The following is a 24,565-nucleotide window of genomic DNA, read 5'->3' on the forward strand; positions in this document are numbered from 1 at the left end:
GGCTCTGAGCTGAAAGAACCATCAGAGCGGCCATAGTGTCTGTTCTTTTCCCAGATACGTAACGGTCGCTGCTGTCTGCCCCTGACTCTGCTCTTCCTCTCTAACTCAGGCCAGCCAGCTCCCAGGCTGGGCACAGACCCCAGAGCCCAGGCATCTTTCCTCCTTTCCTCCCCCCTACCCCCCAACCTTGGGGTTGCCTCCCTCAACTGCATGGTTGGCAGAGTTCTGTGGGTCTGAGGTTGGGAAGATATCTGGTCTCCTGCATTCCTGCCTCTGCCCGACTTCCTGTCTCCAGCCAGAGCTCCGCTGGCTGGTGGGGAAGGCACACAGACTGTGCTGGGGAAATCGTACCGACCTGGAGGCCAGCCTGATTGGGTTGCCTGTTCACCCCACACTGAGCTCTGCCGACCCCATACACTGGGGTCCTTCCCCCACCTCAGTCCTGGGGTCAGGGGGCTCTTGTTCAGACCGCCTCCTGTTTGAGCTGGGAATGGCTCTTGTAGTTTAGCCTGAGTTGAACTCGCTGGATCCTTCCTATAAGCAAGGCCATGATGTCACTCTCATGGGTGGATTTCTGTAGGCAACCTACGTGGGCCACATGGCCGGTCACTGAAGGCAAAGGATCCGTGGTTTTAATCCCCCACAGAGATGCTTCATCCTTGAAGTTGTCCCTGGACAATCTTGACCCCAGGGTAGGATAACTTGCCCAGGTCCGGAGCCCCAGGACTCCTAAGCACTCAGGAGCTCTGCCTCTCAGAGGGAGCAACAGCTTGGATGTTTTCCTCCTGTGTCTCCCCACCCTGACCTCTGACCTGCCAGTGACCTCTTCTGTCTGCTCCCTCAGGTTAAAGAGGAGGATAAAGCTCTCCCGAAGCCTGGCCCTCCTGCCAAAGAGGAAGGGGCTGTAAGTGGTTCTCCCAGACGTGTGTGTGTGTGTGTGTGTGTGTGTGTGTGTGTGTGTGTGTGTGTGAAAGAGAGAGAAAGTGAGTGAGTTGTGTGTCCAGGCAGGCTGTGTCTGGGAGGCAGTTCCATGGAGCCAGCAGGCCCGCTGGAGCCTTCCCACACCCTTCCCGTGTGGGGTGGCTAGAGGGAAGGCCACTAAAGTGATGGGAAGAACGGCAAATGTGATGCCAACCCAGGGTGTGTGAAGGAGCTGGCAGTGCCAGGCATGTTGGGGACCTCTCCCTAACCCCCCTCTCCTTCATTCCTTCCTATGGTCCTGGTTTCCCGAACTCTCTGGGGCCGGAGAGGCATGGGTGGGATCGCTCTGAGGTGGGCGAGTGTCACATGAGAGCTCAGCTGTTGGGCCTCTGCGTCCTGCTCTGGTGGCACAAAACGAGGTGGGGAGGGATCTCACTGCAGCTGCTGCCTTCTCTTCCCAAGACCCCGTCAGCTGCTCGGTGCGGGCGACCCGGAGGTAGGCGCCAGCCACCCGGTGCCGTAACCCCCACCAGTCATTCTGCTTCGGGACAGTGGCAGAATAAAGGGACAGAGACCCTGAATAAAGCTGGACACCTTTAAGGCAAGAGGGGAGAGAGATGTGCAGTTAGATGAGGGCTGCTGTTGGCCCAGCGGGCAGGAGCGCCCAGGGCTCCGGGACTGCTGGGTCACGGAATAGATCCTAACTTCGTTACCCCAGAAGGTGCCTGCCCTCCCCCTGCCCCCCTTCCTTGGGTGGAGATTTGATTAGCCAGGTGTTAATGGCTTCTACCTGATCTGTAAGCAGTCCTGTGAGGCCAGGGTGATTTCAAAGGGATATGTTTGAGATCTGTGAGGGAGGGGCCTTAGAGCATGCCAGCTCTGGAGGGAGAATTAGATGTCAAGTGCTTAAAAGACTGCCTGGCACATAATAAGCTCCATATGATGTTAGCAGTTACTAGCATCATCACTGTGATCATCAGCTTCAGTTAGAGGGCATGGGAGGAAAACCAGAAGGGAGTGGGGCATGGGACCCAGCAGTGGGGGTCACATCAGCTCTGCAGGGCCCTACATCCCACTGAACACTCTCAACCCAAGAGCTTGAGGAGGGGGCCTCCTCAAGGCCTCCCTTCCCCACCCCTGCAGCAGAGGCTTGGCCTGAGGTCATTTGGCTCAGCTCTGCTCAGGACGTGGGTCTCAATCCACACGGCAGCCAGAGGTCTGTCCACTGCTCTGAGCGCCTTCCTGCATTTCATCAGAGTGGCTGCCAGCCCCTCTCAGAGCCTGGCACCCAGGGATACCCTAGAACCAAGGTCACTGTTTGGGAGAATGAGGACTCGAGCACATCTCATGAATGGCAGGGGCTTACCTGACCAGCAAGGGGCCCCTAGGTTGACCTGGCTGCCCCAGGCAGGGTGGCCATCTTTGCAGGAAACTGCCCTGCCATACTAGCCAGCCTGGTCTGCCCTGCCCCAGTGGTGATCCCTGGGGACCGCAGACTGTCCCCACCAGGCAGAATGTCGCAGCGTCTCCAGGGGACTCCTGGGTGCCCAGAAGTGGGCTGAGTGCTTAGCCCTTTGAGTGCCGCAGCTGCCCTCTCTTATTCCCCATGCACACTCTGGGAGCCAGGAGGTCTCCAGCCCTTGAGAGGTTTGCACAAGGAAAACAGCAGGGAGAGTGGCAGAAAGCAGGCTGAGGTGGAAGCTTCCTGGGCCAGCACTGGTTTTCCGCAGCCCTGGAGAGCGCGGGTGAGGAGCGGATGGTGGCCACAGACCAGAGGAATCTGGAGGGAAGAGACTTGGCATGTCCAAGGCCCGAGAATTCCTTCCTGGCTGTGGTTTTCATTGGGATGGGCAGGCTCTGGCGCTGACTGCTGAGCAAGCCGGGTCAGAGGAGGACCACAGAGGCAGGAAGGCCCAGAGTTAAGCGCAGGATTTAATGGTGCGAATGAGTGTTTGGCCTCACTGTGCTGCATCTCTGCTGTGTTTGGGCTGTGAGGGGGTGGGCTTCCCTGGATCCGAGCTTGACTGCTATCCTGACGTAAGCCCGTAACGCTGGGGTGCCTCCTGGGCCTTTGGATATCCTGTGCCAGCCTCTCAAAGCTCAGCCTGGAGATAGACAGCAGGTGACCTGCCCGTGCTTTATGGGAGAGAGAAGCCAAACTCTTTGATGCAATTGTTCTATCTGGAGGATAGAACGTGGGTCTCCTGGGGGCGGCCTCTGGGAGCTTGTGTTGTCTGTTGAATGAATGGAAGGTCTCCTCCGTGACCAGGCGTGAGGGTATGCCTCTTACTTCCTCTGGGGAGGGTGGGCAGGGACACAGGGCCTGCTGCTAATGTCTCCCTGTATTTGTGTGACCGTAGCCAGAGGGCAGCTCAAAGGGCAGCAGTGGCCCATCTAAGAGTCCTCAGCCTTCCACCAGCCCTGTGCCCTCCGAGCCTCCCCAGAGAGCCAAGAGCCCCGCGTCCACCCCGGCCATGAACGGCCCGGCGGCTCCCTCAGCGGACGGCCCCAGTGAGGAGGCCCAGGGCCTGTCCCGGAAGAGGGTGGCGAATGCAGTGAGGAAGGTGGTGAGCAGGGTGCTGCCTGGCGAGGAGCCTGGGAGCTCCAAGGAGCCTCCGGCCAGAGGGGTCCGATCCCCTGAGCACCCGGCTCGAGGCAAGAAGGGAGAAAAGGCAGCCCCTGGCCCCAAGCCACCACCCCCTCCTGTCCCCCCTGCTCCGCCTAAGCCCGAAGCCAAGAAGGAGGCGCCCAAAGACGAGCTCTCCGTGGGCCTGCGGAGCCTGATGTCCCGGGGCCGGGGCAAGGACCACAAGCCGCGTGGCAGGCAGTCTCCTGGGAAGGCGGAGAAGCCCTCCAACCAGGAGCCAGGCTCCTCGGGGAAACCAGGCTCCCCGGCCCCACCGGAAGAGCGGGCGGACCCAGGCTCGGCTGGCCCGAATCTCAAGTCGAACCTCACTGGATTGCAGCCGAACAAGTCAGCAGTCCCCGACGCGCAGCAGGAGGTACCCGAGTGTGTCACTAACTGCCCAGTCCCCGCACTGCCCTCGACGGAGGGCTGGCAGTCAGCTTCCCCAGGCTCTTTTGCACAAGCCCCGCATGACTGCAAAGAAGCTGGGCCCGGGCCACGTGCCGACGGCAGGGCTGCATGGCTTGCGTTTACTGAACGCCAGAACCCAGGAGCCCTGGTGACCGCCTGGAGCTGCTCTTTTCTCACTCTTGCATGGGAGGCCGGGCCTGGCCCTGAGCCCCGCACCGTGTCAGCAGGAGGCGCCACGTCCCAAGCCACCCCTCAGAGTCTTAGCAGATCGCTGCGAGGGTAGAAAGAATTTCTGAGGTCAGGTGGCCTGTGCTCACACCTTGCCCCCAGCCCCTCACTCCTGTGGGCCCTCAGCATCTCTGAGCCTTCCGCTGTTGCATGGGGTTCACCTCAGTCTACCATCTCTCCTCTGAAGCCCTTGGGGCCACAGGTGTTTTGGAAATGGGTGATTTTTGTATTTGGGAGTGTCATACAATGTACATAATGAGCAGCAACCCGTGATCAAACACATTATTTCCACGAGAAAATGATCACCCGGCTCAGTGTTAAAGAACCCACCTGCCAGGGCAGGAGATGCAGGTTCGATCCCTGAGTTGGGAAGAGCCCCTGGAGAAGGAAATGGCAACCCACTCCAGTATTCTGGCCTGGGAAATCCCATGGACAGGGGAGCCTGGCGGGCCACAGTCCACAGGGGTCGCAGAGAGTTGGCCACGACTGAGCGACTGAGCACATAGTGGTGTTGATAACAGTGCTTGTTGATGCCATCCCCGCTGTCACGGCTTCTTCAGGCCTGGACAACTGTCCCCTGCTGTCCCCTCTGGCAGCAGGACTCTTGAGGAACTCTAGGCCTGAGTGGCAAAGAGCACAGTGGGCCCCGTTTGGATCTGGGGTCCCCATCTGTCCACAGAGTGCCCTGTGGGTGGGACAGGAAGCTGAGGGGCGCAGGGGAGGACTGAGGACGATCCATCCGGCCATCCCTGGAAGATGCCTGCTTGGCTGGTCCTTGGGTTGGGGGGCATTTCTCTTCAAGTTTTGCCATTTTGTGAGCCTTCTGGGGCCTCATGGGGTTGCGCAGGGGAGTGGGGTACATGCCAAGTTTCACTACCGCTTCTCTCTGCTCCTTCTGGCTGGAAGGGGACAGTCGGGGACGTGGGGGCAGGGCACTTCCCAAAGGCCTGTCCTGTCCCCTAGGCCCTGGAGGCCTGCCTCTCTGACTGCTACCCACTAGGATTCCTGAGGTCCCAGACCCGCCTTGCTCCCCACTCCATTCTTCCTGGGCTTTGCAGAGCTGAGAGGGGAACAGCCGCAGCTCCCCCATCCCTCCTGGCCCATTCTGCCTCAGGGAAGTGACGACCTGGCACTCAGGAGTTGGCAGGGACATTTTGGCCAGACAGGCTGGTCGTGAGGTGAACTGCTAGCCCCTAAGGAGAACCTCCAAGGAGCCAGAGAGGGTCATGTGCCTGGTCCTGGGCCGGCTGCCCTCCCTCTGGCTCTCTGGCCTCCTGCCTCTCTTTAGGGTGGAGTTGGGGCTGGGGCCCTGACCTGGAGTTCAGCCATGTGTTTCCTGGGCCTGGGGCCTGAGCCAGAGGATGCATGGGAGAACGGGTCATCTAGGAGCTGAAAGGGTTAAGGTGGTGGAAAGAATTAACCCTGGAGCTCCGGGCACCTTTTTTTTATTCTCATGCGTGCATGCTAAAGTTGCCTTATTCATGTCCAACTCTTTGTGACCCCATGGACTGTAGCCCACCACGCTCCTCTGTCCATGGGATTCTCCAGGCAAAAATACTGGAGTGGGTTGCCACACCCTCCTCCAGGGGATCTTCCCAACCCAGGGATCGAATCTCTGCCTCCTACGACTCCTGCATTGCAGGCAGATTCTTTACCTCTGAGACCACAGGGAAGCCCTTTTATTTTCATCTGATAGCTTAAAAGCTTAAAGTGGTGCCTTGCTTGCCTCGCTGACCATATTCCACTTACCCACGGGGGTCCCAGTGGCTTCCTGAGCTAGAAGCTTGGTGTGCTGTGCCCCTAACGTTCCCTGGGGCCAGGACTAATGGTGGTTTGACCTTTAGGCTGGAGCTGCCCCTGAGGTCTGGCTGACCCCGCCAGAGGAGGCCCACCGGCGGCTCGAGAGGATCTTCACAGCTCCAGTAATGCTGCCTCTCACCTGTGGTTCCCAGTCCCTGGTCCCTTTATGGGGGCTGCCGGCCAGACTGTGTGTGTTCGTGTGTGTAGGAGCACCCGGCCATGGAAGGGGGTCTCCCTGGGGGCCTGGAGGCCCTCATGTGGGCTTCCCATGTGAAGAAATGAGAGAAGGGCAGGGCGGGGGGTCTGAGCAGAGTGAGGCCTGTTCCTCCAGGGAACCCACGGGAGGGGCCCCTCTTGGCTGGAGATCCAGCCGGCTCCTCTGGCCCCAGTCTCTTGCCCCGGAGGGCCTGTCTCAGTGCCAGGACCTGGTGGGTGTGAGGCAGGGAGCAGTCACTCTCCTTTTTGGATCAAGCCCTGATTCTCTAGACCCAGGTGGGCTTCTGAACTCCTTGCCCATTTCTCACAGGCAAGGTCCAAGGCCGGCTGCCTCCCCTTTGTCTCTAGAAAAGCCCTGGAGTAACCAGACCGAGATGGGGAGGTGGGGGCTGGCCCAGGCTCTGTCCAGTCTGTGGTCCTTGGGCAGCTAGCTGGCAGGTGCACCTGGCTAGGTGCAGCCTCTGCGTGCCGTGGGGCGGGGGTCCCGCGGGGCGGGAGTGGTGCGGGGATGCTGTGTGGTGGGAGTGGTGCGGGGATGCTGTGGGGTGTGAGCGGTGCGGGGGTCCCATGGGGTGGGAGCGGTGCGGGGGTCCCGTGGGGTGGGAGTGGTGCGGGGATGCTGTGGGGTGTGAGCGGTGCAGGGGTCCCATGGGGCGGGAGCGGTGCGGGGATGCTGTGGGGTGGGAGTGGTGCGGGGATGCTGTGGGGTGGGAATGCTATGGGGTGGGAATGGTGCAGGGTGCCATGGGAGTTTGAAAAGGGGGTCCTAGACATCCAGCTGCTGGTGGTCTTGTTTGATGAGCTACGCAGGGATAACAGGCGGTCTGAAAGACCGCCCTTGGCATGGGGAGTGGCACCCTCGGGTTGGTGTTTGGAGGCCAGGGACAACCGTGCTGGGGTCTGGTGGCTACAGGGGAGCTAGGCTGGGCAGTTCCCGGGACATCAGACCACAGGATTCCAGGGGTCTCGGCCCTGAGGGTGGTGAGGTGGCCTGACCAAGCAACACAGAAGAGGAGGCTGTTGCAGAGTGGACTAGATACCAGGAGAGACTGCGGCCAGAGGCAGGGAGGCTGCCACCTGCCGCAGGGAACATCTGCACTATCAGACGTGCATCTGCACTAAGAGTCTGATGGTGACAAGTGTTTCTTCACCACCCAGGGCCCCTCCTTACCTGGGTGCAATGCACCTGCCCCAGCCAGCCCCCTCACCTATTGGCGCTGCATCCCTCTTCCCCCCTACTTGGCCAGGGTGCTTGCTGAAGGGGACACGTGGACATCCTGCTTGTCTTCACCCCTCTTCTCTCTCTCTCTTTCTCCTTTGCCTGCCGCTGGTAGCTGGACCCTGAGGCCGCCTCTCCTGCCCACAGCCAGGTAGGGCACTCCTGCCCCCCTCAGGAGCCCTCCGGTGACCACCCGCCACCCCCGGCCTTTACCTGGGCTGGCGTCTGTGCTCGGGCCTCGTGTTGGAGTGTAAGGCCTCTTTCCCCTTCTGGTTCCCAGCCGGTATCTGGGGGGACCCCCCGGGGGAGGCGATGCCAGGAGCTGGACTTAGGGCCGCTGCTCTGTGTCCAGCCCTGGAGGAATGTCTAGGCCTCTGTGGTGTGAGGTTCTCATCCACTGAAGCCCAAGGGCCTGGCCAGAGTGTTGGTTCCTAGCTGTTTCAGTTTCTGCTGTCTCTGGGTGTGTGTCTTTGCTCAGTCGTGTCCGACTCTGTGTGACCCTGTGGACTGTAGCCCTCTAGGTTCCTCTGTCCATGGGATTCTCCAGGCAAGAATACTGGAGTGGGTTGCCATGCCTTCCTCCGGGGGATCTTCCCGGCCCAGGGAAGAGTCTGGAACCCGAGTCTCCTGTGGCTCCAGCTCTGGGTAGAGACAGCTGAAAAGGCCTAATCTCTACCCGGCGCCCCCACCCCCCACACCTCTGCCCCCACCCCCACTCTGGAGCCTGAAGAAGTGCCTCCTCTGTCTCCCCCTGCTGGCCAGTGTGGGAACCTCTCTTCGGATTAGCCCTAAAGGACTTCGTTGAGTTAGTTAGAGGCCCTTATCCTTTGATGTCATCAGTTGCCAAACATCTGACCCCTACAACGTGCCCATTCAAGACAAATGTTTCACCTGTCTCATGATTTTTTTTAGAAAGTAATTTTGTTTTATAAAGCCAATCTTTTTCAAATATAAATATCTAGCCTTTTTTAAAAGATGTCTTATTAAAATGCTGGCAGCCCCATGGTGGTGATCCTCCTGTTTGAGGGGTAATTTCACCAGTCCACAATGTGCAGAGTCTAGAGACCACTGTGTTAGCCAGCCTTCTGACTCTATAGCCTGGGAGGGCTGAAGCAAGGGAAAGGGAGTGATCTGAAGCTGGAGTCTACCCTGGGAGTAGGACACAGATCTTTTTCTTTCAGCTCCAAGAAATGTAATAGAGAAAATACTTATTGTTATTATTTGCCCTTGTCCTTTCTGATCCCTCACCCAGAAGATCAGTATCACAGAGCAGTGTCAATATGTTGGCCAGAGGCCTCGTGAGGGTAGGGGACTCTAAGAGACTAATTATACCTCTGAGCTGGGGACCCCCAGAGAGCTGGGGGTTAGGGCTAGTTTGAGGACTCCTCATGCCATGGGGGGCGGTGACCATCTCCCCACGAGGCCACTGGATGAATCCTGCTGCCCTTTTGCCCACAAGACAAAAGGACCCTGATGGGCCGTGGGAGCTGAGCACCTCTCCCGTTTGCCCAGCTCCCCCAGGCACCATTTCTGCCCAGCTCAGGTCGTCTTAGGGGATGCCAGGTTTGGCAGCCCCATGCCCTGACAGTGCCTGTGAATGCTTCTTTCTGACTGGTGACCACCTGGGCCTCCAGGGGCTCCCAGCCCCTTTATACCCATGTCCATGTCCATTCGTGTGGCATGCATGTTTCTTCCTATATTTGACAGAGCAGTGCTGCCCCCGCCCCCGCCTCATGTCCCCAGCCACGCTGCTTCATGCCCTTGTATGGCCTCAGCACATCCATATGGGTCTGGGCCCCTTCTGAGGAGGCATGGAGGGGGCACAGTATGCTGGCGTGTGCATCTGAACACAGCCCCTGCCAGGAGAGCATCCTCTGGGGGGAGGCCAGGGACGAGGGTGGGACTCCAGACCGTCCCATCAGTTTGCACTGAGTCCCCGGGAGACATTCTCAGATCTTGAGCACATGCCTTTTCCCCGCTTGGTGAAGGAGGGCCTGTCAGGTGATGATGGAGAAGCTGGGCCTGTGAGGTCACAGCAGCTGCAGCCCAGGGTGAGGGCTGGGGGCGCAGAATACTGATGGTCCAGGCTTCGCGGGGAGGGGGCAGGAGGGCAGCTGGTGATTTGCTCTCCTGGGATCTGCTGTCTCCTGGGCACACCCACCACGTGTCCCTGTCTTTCCAGACTCTCAGGGATGGCAGGGTCCCTAGTCCTGTGTCCTTGTCCTCAGGGCTCCTCAGGACCACCCACCACCAGCTCCTGACTCCCCCGCCTTCTTCTCTGACATCTCTGATGTCTCTTATCCCCTTCACCCAGTGGCTCGTCCAGAAGCCCCTCCTGTCACGCATCTCCTCTCCCGCTGTCCCTGCCTGCTTTCCAGAACAGGCTCTGACTCTCTGTCCTTCCCCTCCCTCTGGCAGGTGAAGACAGAAGAGCAGATTGCAGCTGAGGAGGCCTGGTATGAGACAGAGAAGGTGTGGCTCGTCCATAAGGATGGCTTCTCGCTGGGTGAGTCTGGGGAGGCCCAGGGGGCAGGTGCCTGGGCCTCTCTGGTTTCAGGACTGGGCGGCTGGTGGGCCTCTGGGTCTGGCCAGGGCTGGATGGTGCGCGGGGAGAGGCTGGTAGCACAGCCAGGAGAAGGCAGGACCATGAAGGGTCCAGAGAGGACTGCCACGGCTTCCCAGGCCCATGTCTGTCTGTCTGTCCCTGCTCTCCAGCCACTCAGCTCAAATCCAAGGAGCTCAGCCTGCCCGAGGGGAAGCTGCGTGTGAAGCTTGACCACGACGGGGCTGTCCTGGACGTGGATGAGGATGACGTGGAGAAGGTTCGCCGGAGGCTGGTGGAGGGCACCAGAGGGGGGCCGTGCTGGGCTGGGCAGGCTGTCTGCTGGTGCGGCCGACCAGATCTGCTGCTTCGTCGGTGCCCACCTGTCTGTCCCATCCCGCAGGCCAACGCTCCCTCCTGCGACCGTCTGGAGGATCTGGCCTCGCTGGTGTACCTCAACGAGTCTAGTGTCCTGCACACGCTGCGCCAGCGCCACGGGGCCAGCCTGCTGCACACGTACGCTGGCCCCAGCCTGCTGGTCCTCAGTCCCCGAGGGGCCCCGGCCGTGTACTCGGAGAAGGTGCGCCCCACTGACCCACCACCCTCCACCTCCCCACCTTGCCCACCTTCCCCGGCTCTGCCTCTCTCACTTGGCATCCCACAGGGCTCCTGTCCACACTCACAGTGACCTTGGGGACAGGAGTCATTTCCAGAGATGGGGACAGAAGCCACCCCCCTCCCCCCAACCTCACACAGAGGCCAGGACTTGACTGGTATCTGCATTTCCATGCATGACCTTAGCCTCCGAACCTTCTGGCTCCTTTGGAGTGAAAAGCCCAGAAAGTTGTGGGTCTTGGGGGTGAGGGCTGTCCACATGGGCCAGCTAAGAGCGCCCACCCCTTCTTTCCATCCCTCTCACACCCAAGGTGATGCACATGTTCAAGGGATGTCGGCGGGAGGACATGGGCCCCCACATCTACGCAGTAGCCCAGACCGCCTACAGGGCGATGCTCATGAGCCGTCAGGACCAGTCTATCATCCTCCTGGGCAGCAGTGGCAGTGGCAAGACCACCAGCTGCCAGCATCTGGTGCAATATTTGGCCACCATCGCAGGCACCAGCGGGAACAAGGTGTTCTCTGGTGAGGCAGAGGCAACCGGGGAAACAGAATCGGCTGGAGGGGGCGGGGTGCTGGAGAGGGGGCGGGGCCGGAGGGAGGGGGCGGGGCCTGGAGAGGGGGCGGGGGCTGGAGAGGGGGTGGGGATGGAGGCCCTGCCAAGATACCAGCTCTTTTCCGCCCGGGCCTCTCTGTCCTCAAAACCCCTCTGTCCCCAGCAGTCCTGATGTGAGTAACAGCCTTTGGGTACTAGGGGAGCAGCTACGGGCTGGGCTTCCCATTCTGCCTGGGCCTCTGGGGGCGTGGCTGGGGGCGAGCAGTGCCTGGCCCTCTGAGAGCCCCGGGGCCTGTCTTCTGCAGTGGACAAGTGGCAGGCTCTGTCCACCCTCCTGGAAGCCTTTGGGAATAGCCCCACCGTCATGAACGGCAACGCCACCCGCTTCTCCCAGATCCTCTCCCTGGACTTTGACCAGGCCGGCCAGGTGGCCTCCGCCTCGATTCAGGTGAGGGACATGCAGGGTAGTAAGAGACTGGCTGTCCGATTTCATGCCTAGAAACCAGACTCTCCTGCACCTCGTTTTCCTGAGATTCTGCCCCAACGAAATGGACCCCGGCCCCTGCAGGGGCCTGCTTTGCCCGGAGGCTCCATATTCTGCCCACCTGCCATGCCTCCTGCCCTGGGTGGGGCATGGCTTGGCTTCCTGCCTATCCTGGGGTGGCCCACACCTTAGTTGCTCAGGGCCTTCTCTCAGCCTGATTGACCCATGCAGGACTGGCCTGTCAGTAAAGTAAGGCCCCCCCTCTGAGGCTGGTTCCCTTCCATGCTTGTGAAATAGCTTACACCGAGTGCCTGGTTCCCCTGGTGGCTGGATGGGGTGGCAGGGCCTGTGATCTTCCCCAGCTCTGGGGTCTGCGCCACTCTTGCCTATGAGGTGATCTGGCCTCTGGTTGAGCTCCTGGAGAATAAGATGCAGCCGCTTGTTGCCACGGGCCTGGTCGGGGAAGCCTGACCTGGGCCTGCCCTCTGGCCCACACACCCTCTATGCTGTGCTGCAGACCATGCTTCTCGAAAAGCTGCGTGTGGCCCGACGTCCAGCCGGTGAGGCCACGTTCAATGTCTTCTACTACCTGCTGGCCTGTGGGGATGGTACCCTCAGGTGAGTGGTTCAGAGGGCACTGGGAGGATGCTCTGGGCTCCCACCCACTGACAGCTCCTGGGCTTTGCCCCCTGATTGCATCCCATGCCGGTTGTTTATTTCATGGCCGCTATGTATTGGGCTCTGAGCTAGGCCCTGGAGGTGATGAGCTGAATGAGCCATAGACCTTGCGTGACTGGAGCTCCCTGGCCTTGGACCCCGGGGGCCTGGCTGTAGGTGAGGGGCACCATTGACCCTTCAGCATCCCCAGGGCCTGGCCAGGATCTCTGCTCCCCGTGATGCCAGATCTGGAGCGGAAAGCACCCCGAGGGGCAGGTGGTCAGGGACTTGCCCGCAGCCCCACGGCCAGTGTGGGGCTGAGCTGGTGTTGGAGCCCACGTGGGGGCCGAAGGCCGAGCCTCTTCTCCATTGCCCTCCACGCTGGCCCCCTTGCCTCGATGTTGGCTCCTCTGCCAGGCTCTTCCCTTTAGACGTTTGGGCTTGCTGTCTGTGTTCACTGAAAAAAGGATAAATGATAAGGCTGAGCAAGCAGCCCAGCCTTGCATCCGGGCCAGTGCTAGCCTTGCATCCGGGCCAGTTAGGAAAGGTGCCTGACGGGAGGGCATGGTGGAGAGACAGAACTGAGTCTGGAGGCAGAGTCTTTGCCTCCAGCCTGGTGGGGAGATGGACTTGGTGTGGGGACCCAGCCCTGCGCTGATACCTCGTATGTACCCCTAGGACAGAGCTCCACTTGAACCACTTGGCAGAGAACAATGTGTTTGGGATTGTGCCGCTGGCCAAGGTGAGGGGCCTGTGAGGAGGGGTTGGCAGCCCGGGGCCTTGGAGTAGGAGAAGCTTCAAGTGGCCTGAAGTGCCTCAGGGGAATAGCAGGAGCCCAGCTCTGGGTGGGTGGCAGTACCCCAGCCTGGGCCGCCCTGAGGGCCCAGCAACATGGGGATGGCCAGAAGGACAGCCCGTCTGAGATCCGTTGCCCGTGTGCCCGTCCATCCCTGCAGCCTGAGGAGAAGCAGAAGGCGGCTCAGCAGTTCAGTAAGCTCCAGACGGCCATGAAGGTGCTGGGCGTCTCCCCAGACGAACAGAAAGTCTGCTGGCTCATCCTGGCTGCCATCTACCACCTGGGGGCTGCAGGCGCCACCAAAGGTAACCCACCGTGGAGCCCAGCAGGCTGGCTGGTCACCTGGGAGAGCTGGTGGGCGCCCGGCCCACCCCCAGTTTGTCCTTGCCCCGCACAGACTTGCCTGTTATCAGAAACCCTTCTCTGGCTTGTCCCTTTTCCCAGTCCCCTTCATCAGAGCAGAAGCCTGTAAACACCCAGAGAGCGTCTCTGCCAGTGATGGCCAGAGGCCTGGCCTGAGGTGACAGTGGCCGGAAGTGCTGTGAACAGCAGGGGGCTTGGGGGTTCAGAGGCTGGGAGGGTACAAACTCAGAGTAGCCTGCCCCAGCCCCCCAGAATAACTCTCCTTCTGTTCCCTTCCTGACAGAGGCCCCCGAGGAGCAAGCGGGTAACTGACCTTGACCCCGATCAGGGGTGTTGGGGCCACCATGCCCTGTCTTGGTGCTTGCCCTGGGCTCTCTCTGGGGGCTGGGCTAATTCTATCAGAGCAGAGGGCACTGGCCTGGGAGAAGCCCCAGGTTTGAGGGTGGAGAGGGTGCCTGCGGGCGGTGGGGCTTCTCAGAGCCCCAGGAACAGCTGCTTCTACGTGTTTTGCGTACAGGTCCTGGAACCTCTCAGGATGCCCTCCCTGGGGCATAGGTGGGGAAGGGTGTGTTGCTTCCTGGGGCTTCCCAAGGCCAGTTTCCCCTCAATCTTCCCTAGTCTTCACTGGTTTGGTATTCGAGTTCCTCTTCCTCTTGCATGTCAGGGTGGAGACCACTAGGGGGCAGCAGGCGCTGTGGTTATTAAGGGCCTTTTCCTCTTGCATGTCAGGGTGGCGGCCACTAGGGGGCAGCAGGCGCCGTGGTATCGAATGGGCTGCAGCTTCGGCATTAGTGCTTGGGTGTCTCACGAATGGCTGGAGTTTGGTCTGGCTTGGTCTGCCTTCCTCGAGATGATATGGATGGCCCGGCGCTCTGAGAGCCTCTTCGCCTCTTTCTCCTCCAGTGTGGAGAAAGGGCTGCTGCTTCTGAACGGCACCTGGGGCACTGGCTTCATCTTCCTCTGGGATATGAAGGGCCCCAGGCTGTCAGCAGGAGTGAGGAAGCACTGGTGGGTGGGAGGGAGGGTGGGAGCACGCAGGAGCAGGCATCATGAGGTAGGTACCTTATGATCCCAGCAGGTGGCATCCCTGCCCAAGAGGAAGCAGGCTCAGAGTTAAAGTTGTCTCCACACTTGTGGATGGGCAGGTGGATGGGTGTATGGTTGTGTGTTGAGGGCGTCTTTCACTCTGAGGAGGTGAAAGCCCAGGTTTCCTGTAGCCCTACTCAGTGCTGAGTGCATGTGGAGAGTTCTGAGTGCGTCAGCACGTGGACCGTGTTCAGCAGAGTCTGTTACCTCTTCAGAGCTTCCAGGATTTTCCAGGGTGTGTGTGTGTGTGTGTGTGCACATGTGTGTATGTGTGGTAGAAAGTATTTGTGGGTCTCTTTCTGTGTGTGTCAGTGTGATTATATCTATACAAATACTATGAGGCTGTGAATGTGTGCACATGAGTGTGTGTGTTTGTGTTTCTGAGTTTCTGAATGTGGGTTGTGTTCTCTGTCCGGCTCATCTTCACAAACCCCCACCCCCTACAGGCCCTTCCCTGGGCCTGGCAGGCTCAGCTGATGACTGTTTGCTAACACGCTGTTTTTCTTTGCATGCTGCATGCTGGTCCTTTGCCTTACAGAAGCTGCCGAAGGTAAAACCTTGTTTCTTGTTAGCGTTCCCTAATTGCCGCGATTAGACACGTGTTGGCTGAGGCGCGTCGTCCCAGTCCCCTGCAGCTCTTTCTTGCCTCCCTACTGTTGGGCCACAGTGGATATTTGAGATCTCCCCTGGTGGATGCCTGGGGAGAAGGGGAAGGGTCCTGGTGTGTCCATGGAAGTGGGGGGGCTCCAGTACTCTTCTGATACACGCTGCCCGCCCCCCACCACCACCAGGCACAGCTGGTCCTGTGCTTTTCACAGGTGGGCCGGCTCATCCTCGGTCCTTCCCCACCACTGGCACCTGGAGCCAAGCCCTCTAAAGGGGCTTTCCCAGCTGTTGGGGAGCCCTCTGGTGGCCGCAGCCTGGAGTTACCTCCTCTTTTTGGATCTGCTCATTCTCTCCAAGGGGCTTCCCTAGTGGCTCAGACAAGAATCTGCCTGCAATGCAGGAGGCTGGGGTTCAATCCCTAGGTGGGGAAGGTCCCCCTGGAGAAGGAAATGGCAACCCACTCCAGTGTTCTTGCCTGGAGACTTCTACGGGCAGAGGAGCCTGGAGGGGAGGGAGTCCATGGGGTCACAAACAGTCCGAAACGCCACCCCTGAGAGACACTGGCAGCTGCTGGTTGTCCCTGTTATGCCTGAAGCTCTTGCTGATGTCATCAGGGCTGTTTTTTCCTTCTGGAGGGTGCCTGTTCCCTATCGCTACGGGAGCGAGGGAGCCGAAGGGCACAGTGGTCATCTAGCAGCCTGAGGAAGCAGAGCCAAGAGGCTAGATTCTTTTTTCTACTTCATAGCTGGGCGCAGGCAGTTTGCCCGCCACGAGTGGGCCCAGAAGGCTGCGTACCTGCTGGGCTGCAGCCTGGAAGAGCTCTCCTCGGCCATCTTCAAGCACCACCACCAGGGTGGCACCCTGCAGCGCTCCACGTCCTTCCGCCAGGGCCCCGAGGAGAGCAGCCTGGGCGAGGGCACAGGTACCCCAGTCCCATGCAATCGGAGGCCTCTTCCGGGGTGCGCTGCCATCTCTGGGTGGGCAGACTGCTGGGCGAACAGATGCTCCGTGCTGCCTGGGCCTGGGTGGGGGTGGGGGGGGCACGCCCAGGTATGGAGTCCCAGGGAGCAGGAGATAGAGCTGACCCTCTTGCCCACAGGCCCCAAACTGAGTGCGCTGGAGTGCTTGGAGGGCATGGCGTCCGGCCTCTACAGCGAGCTCTTCACGCTTCTCATCTCCCTGGCGAACAGGTGGGTGCCAGGCACTCTCGGCTTCCTGGCCTGACACAGGTAGGGTTGATGCCTTTTGCCTGTGGGGTCGCTGAGGCAGAGCCAGCCTCCACCAGCTGAGTCCTCCCCACAGGTCCTGGGCTCCTGGGCAGGGATGGGGATCAGGCTCAGGGCAGGGTGGGCTGCCTGGCCACCGGGGCGCCGCGCTGGGAGGCTCTGACCTGGCTCTCCCTGGGCAGGGCTCTCAAGTCCAGCCAGCACTCCCTCTGCTCTGTGATGATTGTGGACACCCCAGGCTTCCAGAACCCTGAGCAGGGTGGGTCGGCCCGCGGGGCCTCCTTTGAGGAGCTGTGCCACAACTACGCCCAAGACCGGCTGCAGAGGCTCTTCCATGAGCGGACCTTCGTTCAGGAGTTGGAAAGATACAAGGAGGTAGTGCTTGACCTTGCCCCTGCCGCCTCGCACCCCCAGGCTCGCCTGGCCCTGGCACACTCGGAGTCGGGGGGTATCTGTGGATGCAGCGGATTTCCCGCCAGCTGCTCCCTACCCGGCTCTTTACTCTGACGTTTCTGTCCCCTGTGCTCTCTGGAGCAGGAGGCTTTTCCTGCCGAGGCCGCATCCTTTCTTTGTGGAGTTTGCTCTCCAACACGCCAAAGATGCATGCAGAGTCCCTCCCTGGGAGTCCCTCTTTGCCTGCATTCAAGGTTATCTGCCTTGGCCCCATGAACCATCACTGGGCAATTCCTGTCTCCATGTGTATCTGGCCTGGCCTTCCCTGTCTCCTGGTGTGTTAGGATGAAGACTAATTATTAAGCGCCACCCCCCCCCCACTTCCATAAAAGGGTATCCGAGATGGGATCTGAGAATCCTACCTCACTTGGAGCTGAGTTGAATGAGCTGGGGGGTATGGGGGGGTGATATTTATCTTGGATGAGAGAAGATTCATGAGGAAAATGACAGTTGTTCAAGTATTTCGAGGATGAGTATGTGAAATCGAGAGTGGGCTAACTCCAGGTGGCCAGATCAGCGGGTATGAGTAACAGGAATGTGTACAAGACTTTAGCTCACCGTGAAGGCGGTGAGGAGAAGGTTAACTGTCCAGAGACACAGTGCGGGGACTTGGGAGGGGGTGAGCGTCCATCAGTCAGGCTGCTGGAGTGTCCCTCCCGCTCTGATGGGACGTTGGACTTGTTGACCCCAGCATCCCCAGCCTGGCCTGCTTGTAGGGCTGCACACGGCCCCGTGCTCACTACCACCCCGCCTTCCTTCCTAGGAGAACATCGAGCTGGCGTTTGATGACTTGGAGCCGGCCACGGATGACTCTGTAGCCGCCGTGGACCAGGCATCCCATCAGTCCCTGGTAGGAATCCCAGGGAGGGCCTGGGCTGGCCTTTTATCACCCTTCCCATTCTTCTCCCTCGGTAGAGTCCTCCCCTTATGAGCTGCTGCCTGCCAGTCGGAGGGGGCACTGTGGGCGGGGGGTGGGGTGGGGGCGTGCAGCAGTCAGGCCCAGATACCAAGCACTTTGAAGTCATGTGCCCTGCCCTCAGCTGTCAGCTGGTCTGGCCAGGAAGCAGATACTGTGACCTCCAGCCCTGGTGCGGTAGGGAGCTTCGCCCCGGGTGTCTGAGCGTAGGCCCTGTCTCAGCTGTGCTTCAGGTGTGTCTGCCGGGAGCCCTCGTGCCACCTCCTCGCGGGTGAGGGCCTGGCTAGACCCAGAGGACGCAGTCATCCCCGCCCCTTGTCCCCAAGTACAGGAACAACAGGGTGAGGAGGTGGCATTCTGCCTGAATATAGGTACAGTGTGCAGATACCACACCGAGGGGCTGTGTGGGTGTGAGCCCTTGCCCCTCATTCTGGGGATGGGCTTCGTCACTCGCTGGGCAAGCGTCTTGGGCACGTTGCTGCCTGGGGGACGGGCTGGCCTGATGGGCACTTGGCGTTTGGCAGTCGTCTTCAGTTAGGGAAGCTTCATAAGGTGCTTGATTGAAGAACCGGCAATGTTACCAGGTTGCCGATCTCCCTCCTCTGCTTGGATCCTACCTCCTTTCCCTTCCTCACCGTGGGAAGGCTCTGGCCCAGGGGTGGGGCCCTGGGAGAACGAGTATCCATCCCCCTGGGACAAGTGCTTAATGTGCCCGAGTCCCCCACCTCCCCGGGGGAAGTTGGCTTTTCTTCCTGATACCTGGGCCCCCACCGAGGCCTCCCTTGAGAGTCTTTGCCCTTCCCAGGAGGTGGGCCAGTTGGCCCAGGAGGCTTACATGCAGCAGTGGGTCAGGTGGTGTGTTTGGATAGCGCTTAGCTGTCCCTTTGTTCCTCTGACCCCCCTCGCCTGATGGGCCTTGGCATCGGCAGCTGCACCTCTGGGCAAAGAAGCCCTTTGTGCCCCGCCCACCACTCACCCCTCCCTCCAGTAGCTTCCTGCTCATTCCTACCACACAGCTCCAGCTAGCCTGTTGCCTGCCGGTCCGTAGCCACCTTCTGCTTCCTCCTGGTCAGCACACAGTCTCCCTTGGGCAGCTGGGGTCAAAGAAGGCACTTCTCTACTTCTCTTGTCCTCAGTCCCTAGAGGCCAGGCCAGAGTCCTTCTTGCCCAAGGAAGACCTGGGAACTGCATAGAAAAGGCACCCTCACACCTAGTTGTTTGGTCTATGTGGGGAATTAGAAACGGAGTTCAGTATTTCTGCATTCTCTCGAAAAACTGGGGGATTTACCTACACTCTCAGGGCCGAGTTCTTCCAGGACGGCAGGTGGCTACTGCTGAGTGGGAGCTGGTAGATGCAGACACTGCTCCCCGGACACCCCAGCTCTGCCCATTTTACCTGCCACATGCATTAAGTCAACCGTCTTAGGCTTTCGGCACTCAAGTTTATGACCCTGCAGTGACCCCACCCGCAGAGCTCCAGGCCCTCTCTGGGTTCTCCCCTCTTGGGGGGACCAGGGGTCACCCCACAGCCGGCTCTTTCCTCTTACTGACAGCCTCCTTTGGGCCATCCTTTGTACTCAGGGCCTTACAGACCTGCTCTTTAATATGCCTAGAAGGTGATACCCAGAGAGTGCAGGCAACATGGGTCTTGCCCAAGCCCCCCCTGACCTCCCCGGGGCTGAAGGTGGAGGAGAGCCTCTGGATGTGGGCTTGGCGTTCATAAGAAGCCTTCAGTCTTTGGGGACTCTGGACACAGGTCCTAGGAATCATGTTGTGCTGTGGGCTCCTCTCTCTGCCCCACTTGCTGCTTGCTGCCCACCTGCTCCACAGGATGGCAGCCGTGAGTGGCAGGAGCTGGAGGGGGTGTGTGTGTATCTGTGTGGCATGTTCAGAGTGTGTGGCTGGGAACCAGCGGTCCTGGCCCCCTCTCCACAGCTCCGTGTGACCCCGTGGGACTTCTTTCCGCCTTCACAGGTCCGCTCGCTGGCCCGCACAGATGAGGCGAGGGGCCTGCTGTGGCTGCTGGAAGAGGAGGCACTGGTCCCAGGGGCCACGGAGGACACCCTCCTGCAGCGCCTGTTTTCCTACTATGGCCCACAGGAAGGTGACAAGAAAGGTGGGTGGCCCTGGAGGGCCGCTCCCCACTTCCTCTCCTGAGAACCTGGTTATGTATATACGGGTCCAACTGGCCTTGCCCGGGATGGGGCTCACTGAGTCCATAGGCTTTGGGGTGGAGTGGGGGGCCTGGGCCCTGATGATCTGAACCTTGCTTCTCCCCCTGACCCAAACCAGGCCAGAGCCCCCTCCTCCACAGCAGCAAATCGCACCATTTCCTCCTGGGCCACAGCCACGGCACCAACTGGGTGGAGTACAACACAGCGGGCTGGCTGAGCTACACCAAGCAGAACCCGGCCGCCCAGAACGCCCCCCGGCTCCTACAGGACTCCCAGAAGTAAGAGCGCCACTGGCTCTATGCGCCCCGATTTTCTCTTCTCGCTGTTTGAGGGCTTCTTCTGCAGTGTCTCTGTCGGATGAGGGAGGGGCGGGGGAGGGGGAGGGGAGGGGGAGGGCCCTCCATCCGCCCCCACACACCCAGATAACCTAGACCCCTGGCCACAGTCATGTGGGGGTGGTGGGGCGTCCTAGGAGCTGCCAGAAGGGGCAGCCGGCCTCTACGGGCTCCATGAGTGAGACCTTTCCCTTCCTTGGCCTCCTCTCCCCGGGCAGAAAAATTATCAGCAACCTGTTTCTGGGCCGGGCGGGCGGCGCCACGGTGCTCTCAGGCTCCATCGCAGGCCTGGAGGGCGGCTCGCAGCTGGCGCTGCGCCGGGCCACCAGCATGCGGAAGACCTTCACCACCGGGATGGCGGCGGTCAAGAAGAAGTCCCTGTGCATCCAGATTAAGCTGCAGGTGGTGAGTGTGCCCGCGGGGGCCCCGGGGCACTTCCAGAACACTGGCAGGCGGCCGGGGGCCTCCTGGGCACACAGGTCACCCGTGCCCGCTCAGCACCCCACTTGCCTCCGTCGCGGCTCACGGGGGTGGGGTGGGGCGCGCGGTCCTTGCTCAATGTTGCCGCCTGTGAGCAGTCTCCGGGGCCTGGTAGAGGCAGGCTTGTCCTGGCCGGGGGAGGGAGGGGGCCCCCTGCCATCCTGCCCAGGGTGGAGATGCTGGCGCCCCGGTCCCCGCCTCCTGGCTCGCGCTGTCGGCGCCCACTGAGGGCCGATCCTTCCGCTTCGGCAGGACGCCCTTATTGACACCGTGAAGAAGTCCAAACTGCATTTCGTGCACTGCTTCCTGCCCGTAGCGGAGGGCTGGGCCGGGGAGCCCCGCTCCGCCGCCTCCCGCAGAGTCAGCAGCAGCAGCGAGCTGGACCTGCCCCCGGGAGAGCACTGCGAGGCCGGCGGCCTCCTGCCGCTGGACGTGCCGCTGCTGCGGGCCCAGCTCCGGGGCTCCCGCCTGCTCGACGCCATGCGCATGTACCGCCAAGGTGGGGCCCTCCCTCCCAGAGCAGCCCCTGCCCTCCCCACCGCTCCAACAGGGACCCCCACCGCGGGGTCTGGAGGGGAGCTGCTCCTCTCCCGTCTCCCACCAACCCTGGACCTCGCTCTTCTCTGTCACTGCCTCCTCTGGCGTCTCTCCTTGCAGCTCTCCAGCCTGCTGATCTCCTTTCTCTTCCACAGTCCAGCCCTCTTCATCCCCGCCCCACCACATGCCCTGTCCCCACAGCTGTCTCCTTCCCCTCCCCTGGTCTGGGCAGGTCAACTCTGCCCACAGCTGACCCAGTGTCCTACTGGAGCAGCTGCCTGTAAGAAGGGGCCAGTGAGAAATGAGGTGCTAACTCTTTCTGCAGAACTTGAAATTCCCAAGAAAGGTCAGATAGACCCTTTCTATGGACCAATCTAGAAGAGGGGGCCAGAGAAGATGATAATAATAGTAGTTAACATCCTTAGTGCTTTTATAGTATACCAGATGCTATGCTAAACATACCACACAGATTAACTCATGTAATCCTCACAACAACCTCAGGAGATGTAGGTACGAGTATCATCCCCAGATGAGGCAGCTGAGGCTCAGAGAGGGTAAGTAGCTTTCCCTAGGTCACACAGCTCATGAATGGCAGAGAAGATCTGACCTAAGCAGACCAGCTTCCACATAGCGTTTCGTTTGCCCGAGACGTTATGAGTTGCCAGGTTTCTGCCCTTTTCCCCCTTAGCTGGAGGAGCAGGCAGGCTCCCACCCACCAACAGCCAGGTCTCCTGGAAGCACCCCAGGGGCACCGTCATTTTTTCTTAGCAGCCAGAGCCAGGAAACGGGCTCCCTGCCCTGCTGAAAATAAATCATCGATCTGTCCCCACGTCTTGATATGGAGTTGGTGTTTATTATTTCAAAACCAGATTGTTACCGCTCTGAACCAAAATCAATGTGCTTTACTCAAACAAGCAGGTCGATGCGGCCAGCGGCGGCAGGGCCCCCCTCCCCTCCCCCAGCCCCCAGCCCCCATCGATAGCACTGATGATTAATTAAGATGCCAGGCGTCCAGACCTGCTATCCCAGCCCATCAATTTAATTGCAATTCAGATACAATCAATAGCTCACTTTGTCTTGGCCCCTCGGCGGCCCCCGCCTCCTGTTTCAATTATCAGGCACATGCATCAGCCCTTCTCTCAGTTGGAGGGTTTCCCAGAGCAGCTCCGGCTGCCATGGCAGAGCCAGCCCCAGAAGGGCTGCTGGGAGCCCTGGTTTGGAATCCAGGGCTGCCCTCAGCTGCTCCTTGGGACCTTGAGCAAGCCTGTCCCTCCACCTCGCGGGCCTCAGTTTCCACGTCTGGAGGATGAGTTCTTTCCAGCTCTAAGACTTCTTTGGTTTGAGATTCTGCTGGAGTAGGTCTCTTGGTCCTCTGCTGTGGGCTCTGGGGTCCTCTGGGTGACTTGGGGTTACCTCTCACTGGCCTACATCCTGACCTTGCTCTAGCCTTTAAGTCCAGGCGGTAGCGGATCTCTGCTAGAGCCGACACTCTTTAGGGAAAGGGAGGCTTTCTGGTCACCTGGCCGGGGGCCCACAGTCAGGATAGGGGCAGGAGGGGTGCCCTTTCTGATACCTGCCTCAGGGAACTGAGGAAAGGAAGAGAACGTTTTACTGAACGTTCAACAAGTGAGCCAAGCTTGTTTCTCCATGTTTTCTCCTGTAAGCACTGTGACTGCAGGATAAGTGGGAGGGCTCACCATTTAAAGATGAGGAAACCGAGGCTCAGAGAGGTTGAGTGACTCATCGAAGGTCACGTGATAGGAAGAGCCAGGGCAGGATTCCAGCCCCAAGCACTTGCACTTTTCCTCTCTGCTACTCCCTGATGCCCTCATTTTATGAAGTCCTCAAGACATCATTCCCTGGGAGCAGACGAGGCTGACGGGCCTGGCTCCGGGCTCCTGTCTCCCCAGGTTACCCTGACCACATGGTGTTTTCCGAGTTCCGCCGCCGCTTTGATGTCCTGGCCCCGCACCTGACCAAGAAGCACGGGCGCAACTACATCGTGGTGGACGAAAGGCGGGTAGGTCTGGGCCCCCACGGCCCCACCGGACCCTCCTCCCACTGCTCAGACCCCTCTGAGCCAGCTGCCCTCCCTTGCCAAGAGACGACCAGGCTGGCCCTTGCTCAGGTGCCTGGTTTGTGCCAACCAAGGCTGGGGTGGGCACTTGGCAACGGGCTTGGCCAGTGGAGGGAAGGCAGCCCGGGACATGGACTGCAGGAATCACAGAAGAGCCACCTGCTCTCAAGGCCCGAGGTGAGGGTGTCTGCTCTCTGCTGAGCCAGACAGTCACCCAAGAGCCTCCTGGGGGGGCAGATTAGAACTAGCGTTTTGGATGCCCCACCGGTAGCACCCGGGCCCCTCAGCCTTGATCTCTATGTCAGGGACCATTCCCTCCAACAGGAAGCTGCCCAGGGGTGAGGCAGGCATCCCACCCAGGAGAAAGTTGACGTGGCAGCACCTCCCTGGTGCAGGGTGAGCCTCGGGCTCCCGGGGCGGGCCCTTGTCAGTCAGGTTGGTGACTTCCTGCCACACAAAGGGATGTCTTCCTGCCATTCTTGGCTGTCACGCTGACCCCCAGAGGCAGCTCCTCGGAGAGGCAAAGGGCTCTTTGAGCAGAGGAATCCTCCTGTGCTGTGCCCTGGCCTCAGGCACAGCCTGACTCGAAAGGCATCTTAGGCCTTAGGTTGGCTTTCCTACAAGGGAGCCTACTATGGCAGATGGGGCAGGACCCCCACACCTCCTGCTAGCCCCCTGAGTCACAGACCCACACTGATGGAGCCTCAGAGACCCTCTCTCCACCCTGTCCATCTGGGACCTGCCAGTGTCCAGGGTGACCTTGGCGTGGATGTGGGTGACCTTGGCATGGATGTAGATGACCCGAGCCACGCCCCCTTCTCTCTGACCCTTGACCTCCATTCCCACCTCCCCCTCAGGACTACACCCAGCACCTCATCATCTCTGGAAGTGCTCTGCTTCTGAAATCTCTGACCACAGCCTCCTGTCTGTGCGGCTCATCACCTCTCCCTCTTGGGACACCCGCTCTGTGACTCCATCGAGACTTCTCATTTCTCAGCCCCACTCCATTTTCTCTGCTCTGTCCATCCCTTCCTGACTTCCCTTCCTCTTCCTCTCAGTCTGGATGCCGTGGTCCAGTTGGTTTTCACCACCCTCAGCTCCTCAGTCTCCCAGAGCACCTGCCCTGCCCAACCCTCTCCCTGAAGGGCCACCTTTGGGCATTAAGCCCTCCTTGGATTGGAGCTCCCAAAGGGCTGTGGGAGAAAATGACACAACTGTGGGGGCTGGAATTCCTCTAGGTC

The 24,565-nt window shown here is 60.1% G+C and overlaps 1 protein-coding gene across 16 annotated transcripts in view; it reads left to right on the top strand.

Moving 5' to 3' along the window:
* The window catches only part of MYO18A (myosin XVIIIA), a 101,714-nt gene that overhangs the window by 45,763 nt on the left and 31,386 nt on the right, over positions 1–24,565 (top strand). For 4 of the 16 annotated variants that reach the window (XM_043479225.1, XM_043479258.1, XM_043479320.1 and 1 more), the window contains exons 3-22: positions 7,537–7,572; positions 9,840–9,927; positions 10,137–10,243; positions 10,367–10,543; positions 10,890–11,103; positions 11,440–11,582; positions 12,136–12,236; positions 12,954–13,017; positions 13,232–13,376; positions 13,718–13,738; positions 15,059–15,070; positions 15,872–16,048; positions 16,226–16,316; positions 16,535–16,727; positions 17,569–17,655; positions 19,696–19,837; positions 20,014–20,173; positions 20,449–20,635; positions 20,963–21,209; positions 23,158–23,267. In XM_043479225.1, coding sequence (XP_043335160.1) covers positions 7,537–7,572; positions 9,840–9,927; positions 10,137–10,243; positions 10,367–10,543; positions 10,890–11,103; positions 11,440–11,582; positions 12,136–12,236; positions 12,954–13,017; positions 13,232–13,376; positions 13,718–13,738; positions 15,059–15,070; positions 15,872–16,048; positions 16,226–16,316; positions 16,535–16,727; positions 17,569–17,655; positions 19,696–19,837; positions 20,014–20,173; positions 20,449–20,635; positions 20,963–21,209; positions 23,158–23,267 — 2,502 coding nt within the window. Of the gene's footprint in view, positions 1–844; positions 905–3,281; positions 3,924–6,030; positions 6,109–7,536; positions 7,573–9,839; positions 9,928–10,136; positions 10,244–10,366; positions 10,544–10,889; positions 11,104–11,439; positions 11,583–12,135; positions 12,237–12,953; positions 13,018–13,231; positions 13,377–13,717; positions 13,739–15,058; positions 15,071–15,871; positions 16,049–16,225; positions 16,317–16,534; positions 16,728–17,568; positions 17,656–19,695; positions 19,838–20,013; positions 20,174–20,448; positions 20,636–20,962; positions 21,210–23,157; positions 23,268–24,565 lie in introns of all 16 variants that reach the window. The other 12 variants (XM_043479275.1, XM_043479293.1, XM_043479301.1 and 9 more) reach the window with 6 other exon arrangements.

The sequence above is a fragment of the Cervus canadensis genome, chromosome 1 (assembly GCF_019320065.1).
Source record: "Cervus canadensis isolate Bull #8, Minnesota chromosome 1, ASM1932006v1, whole genome shotgun sequence".
In the NCBI taxonomy this organism is placed as follows: Eukaryota; Metazoa; Chordata; class Mammalia; order Artiodactyla; family Cervidae; genus Cervus; species Cervus canadensis.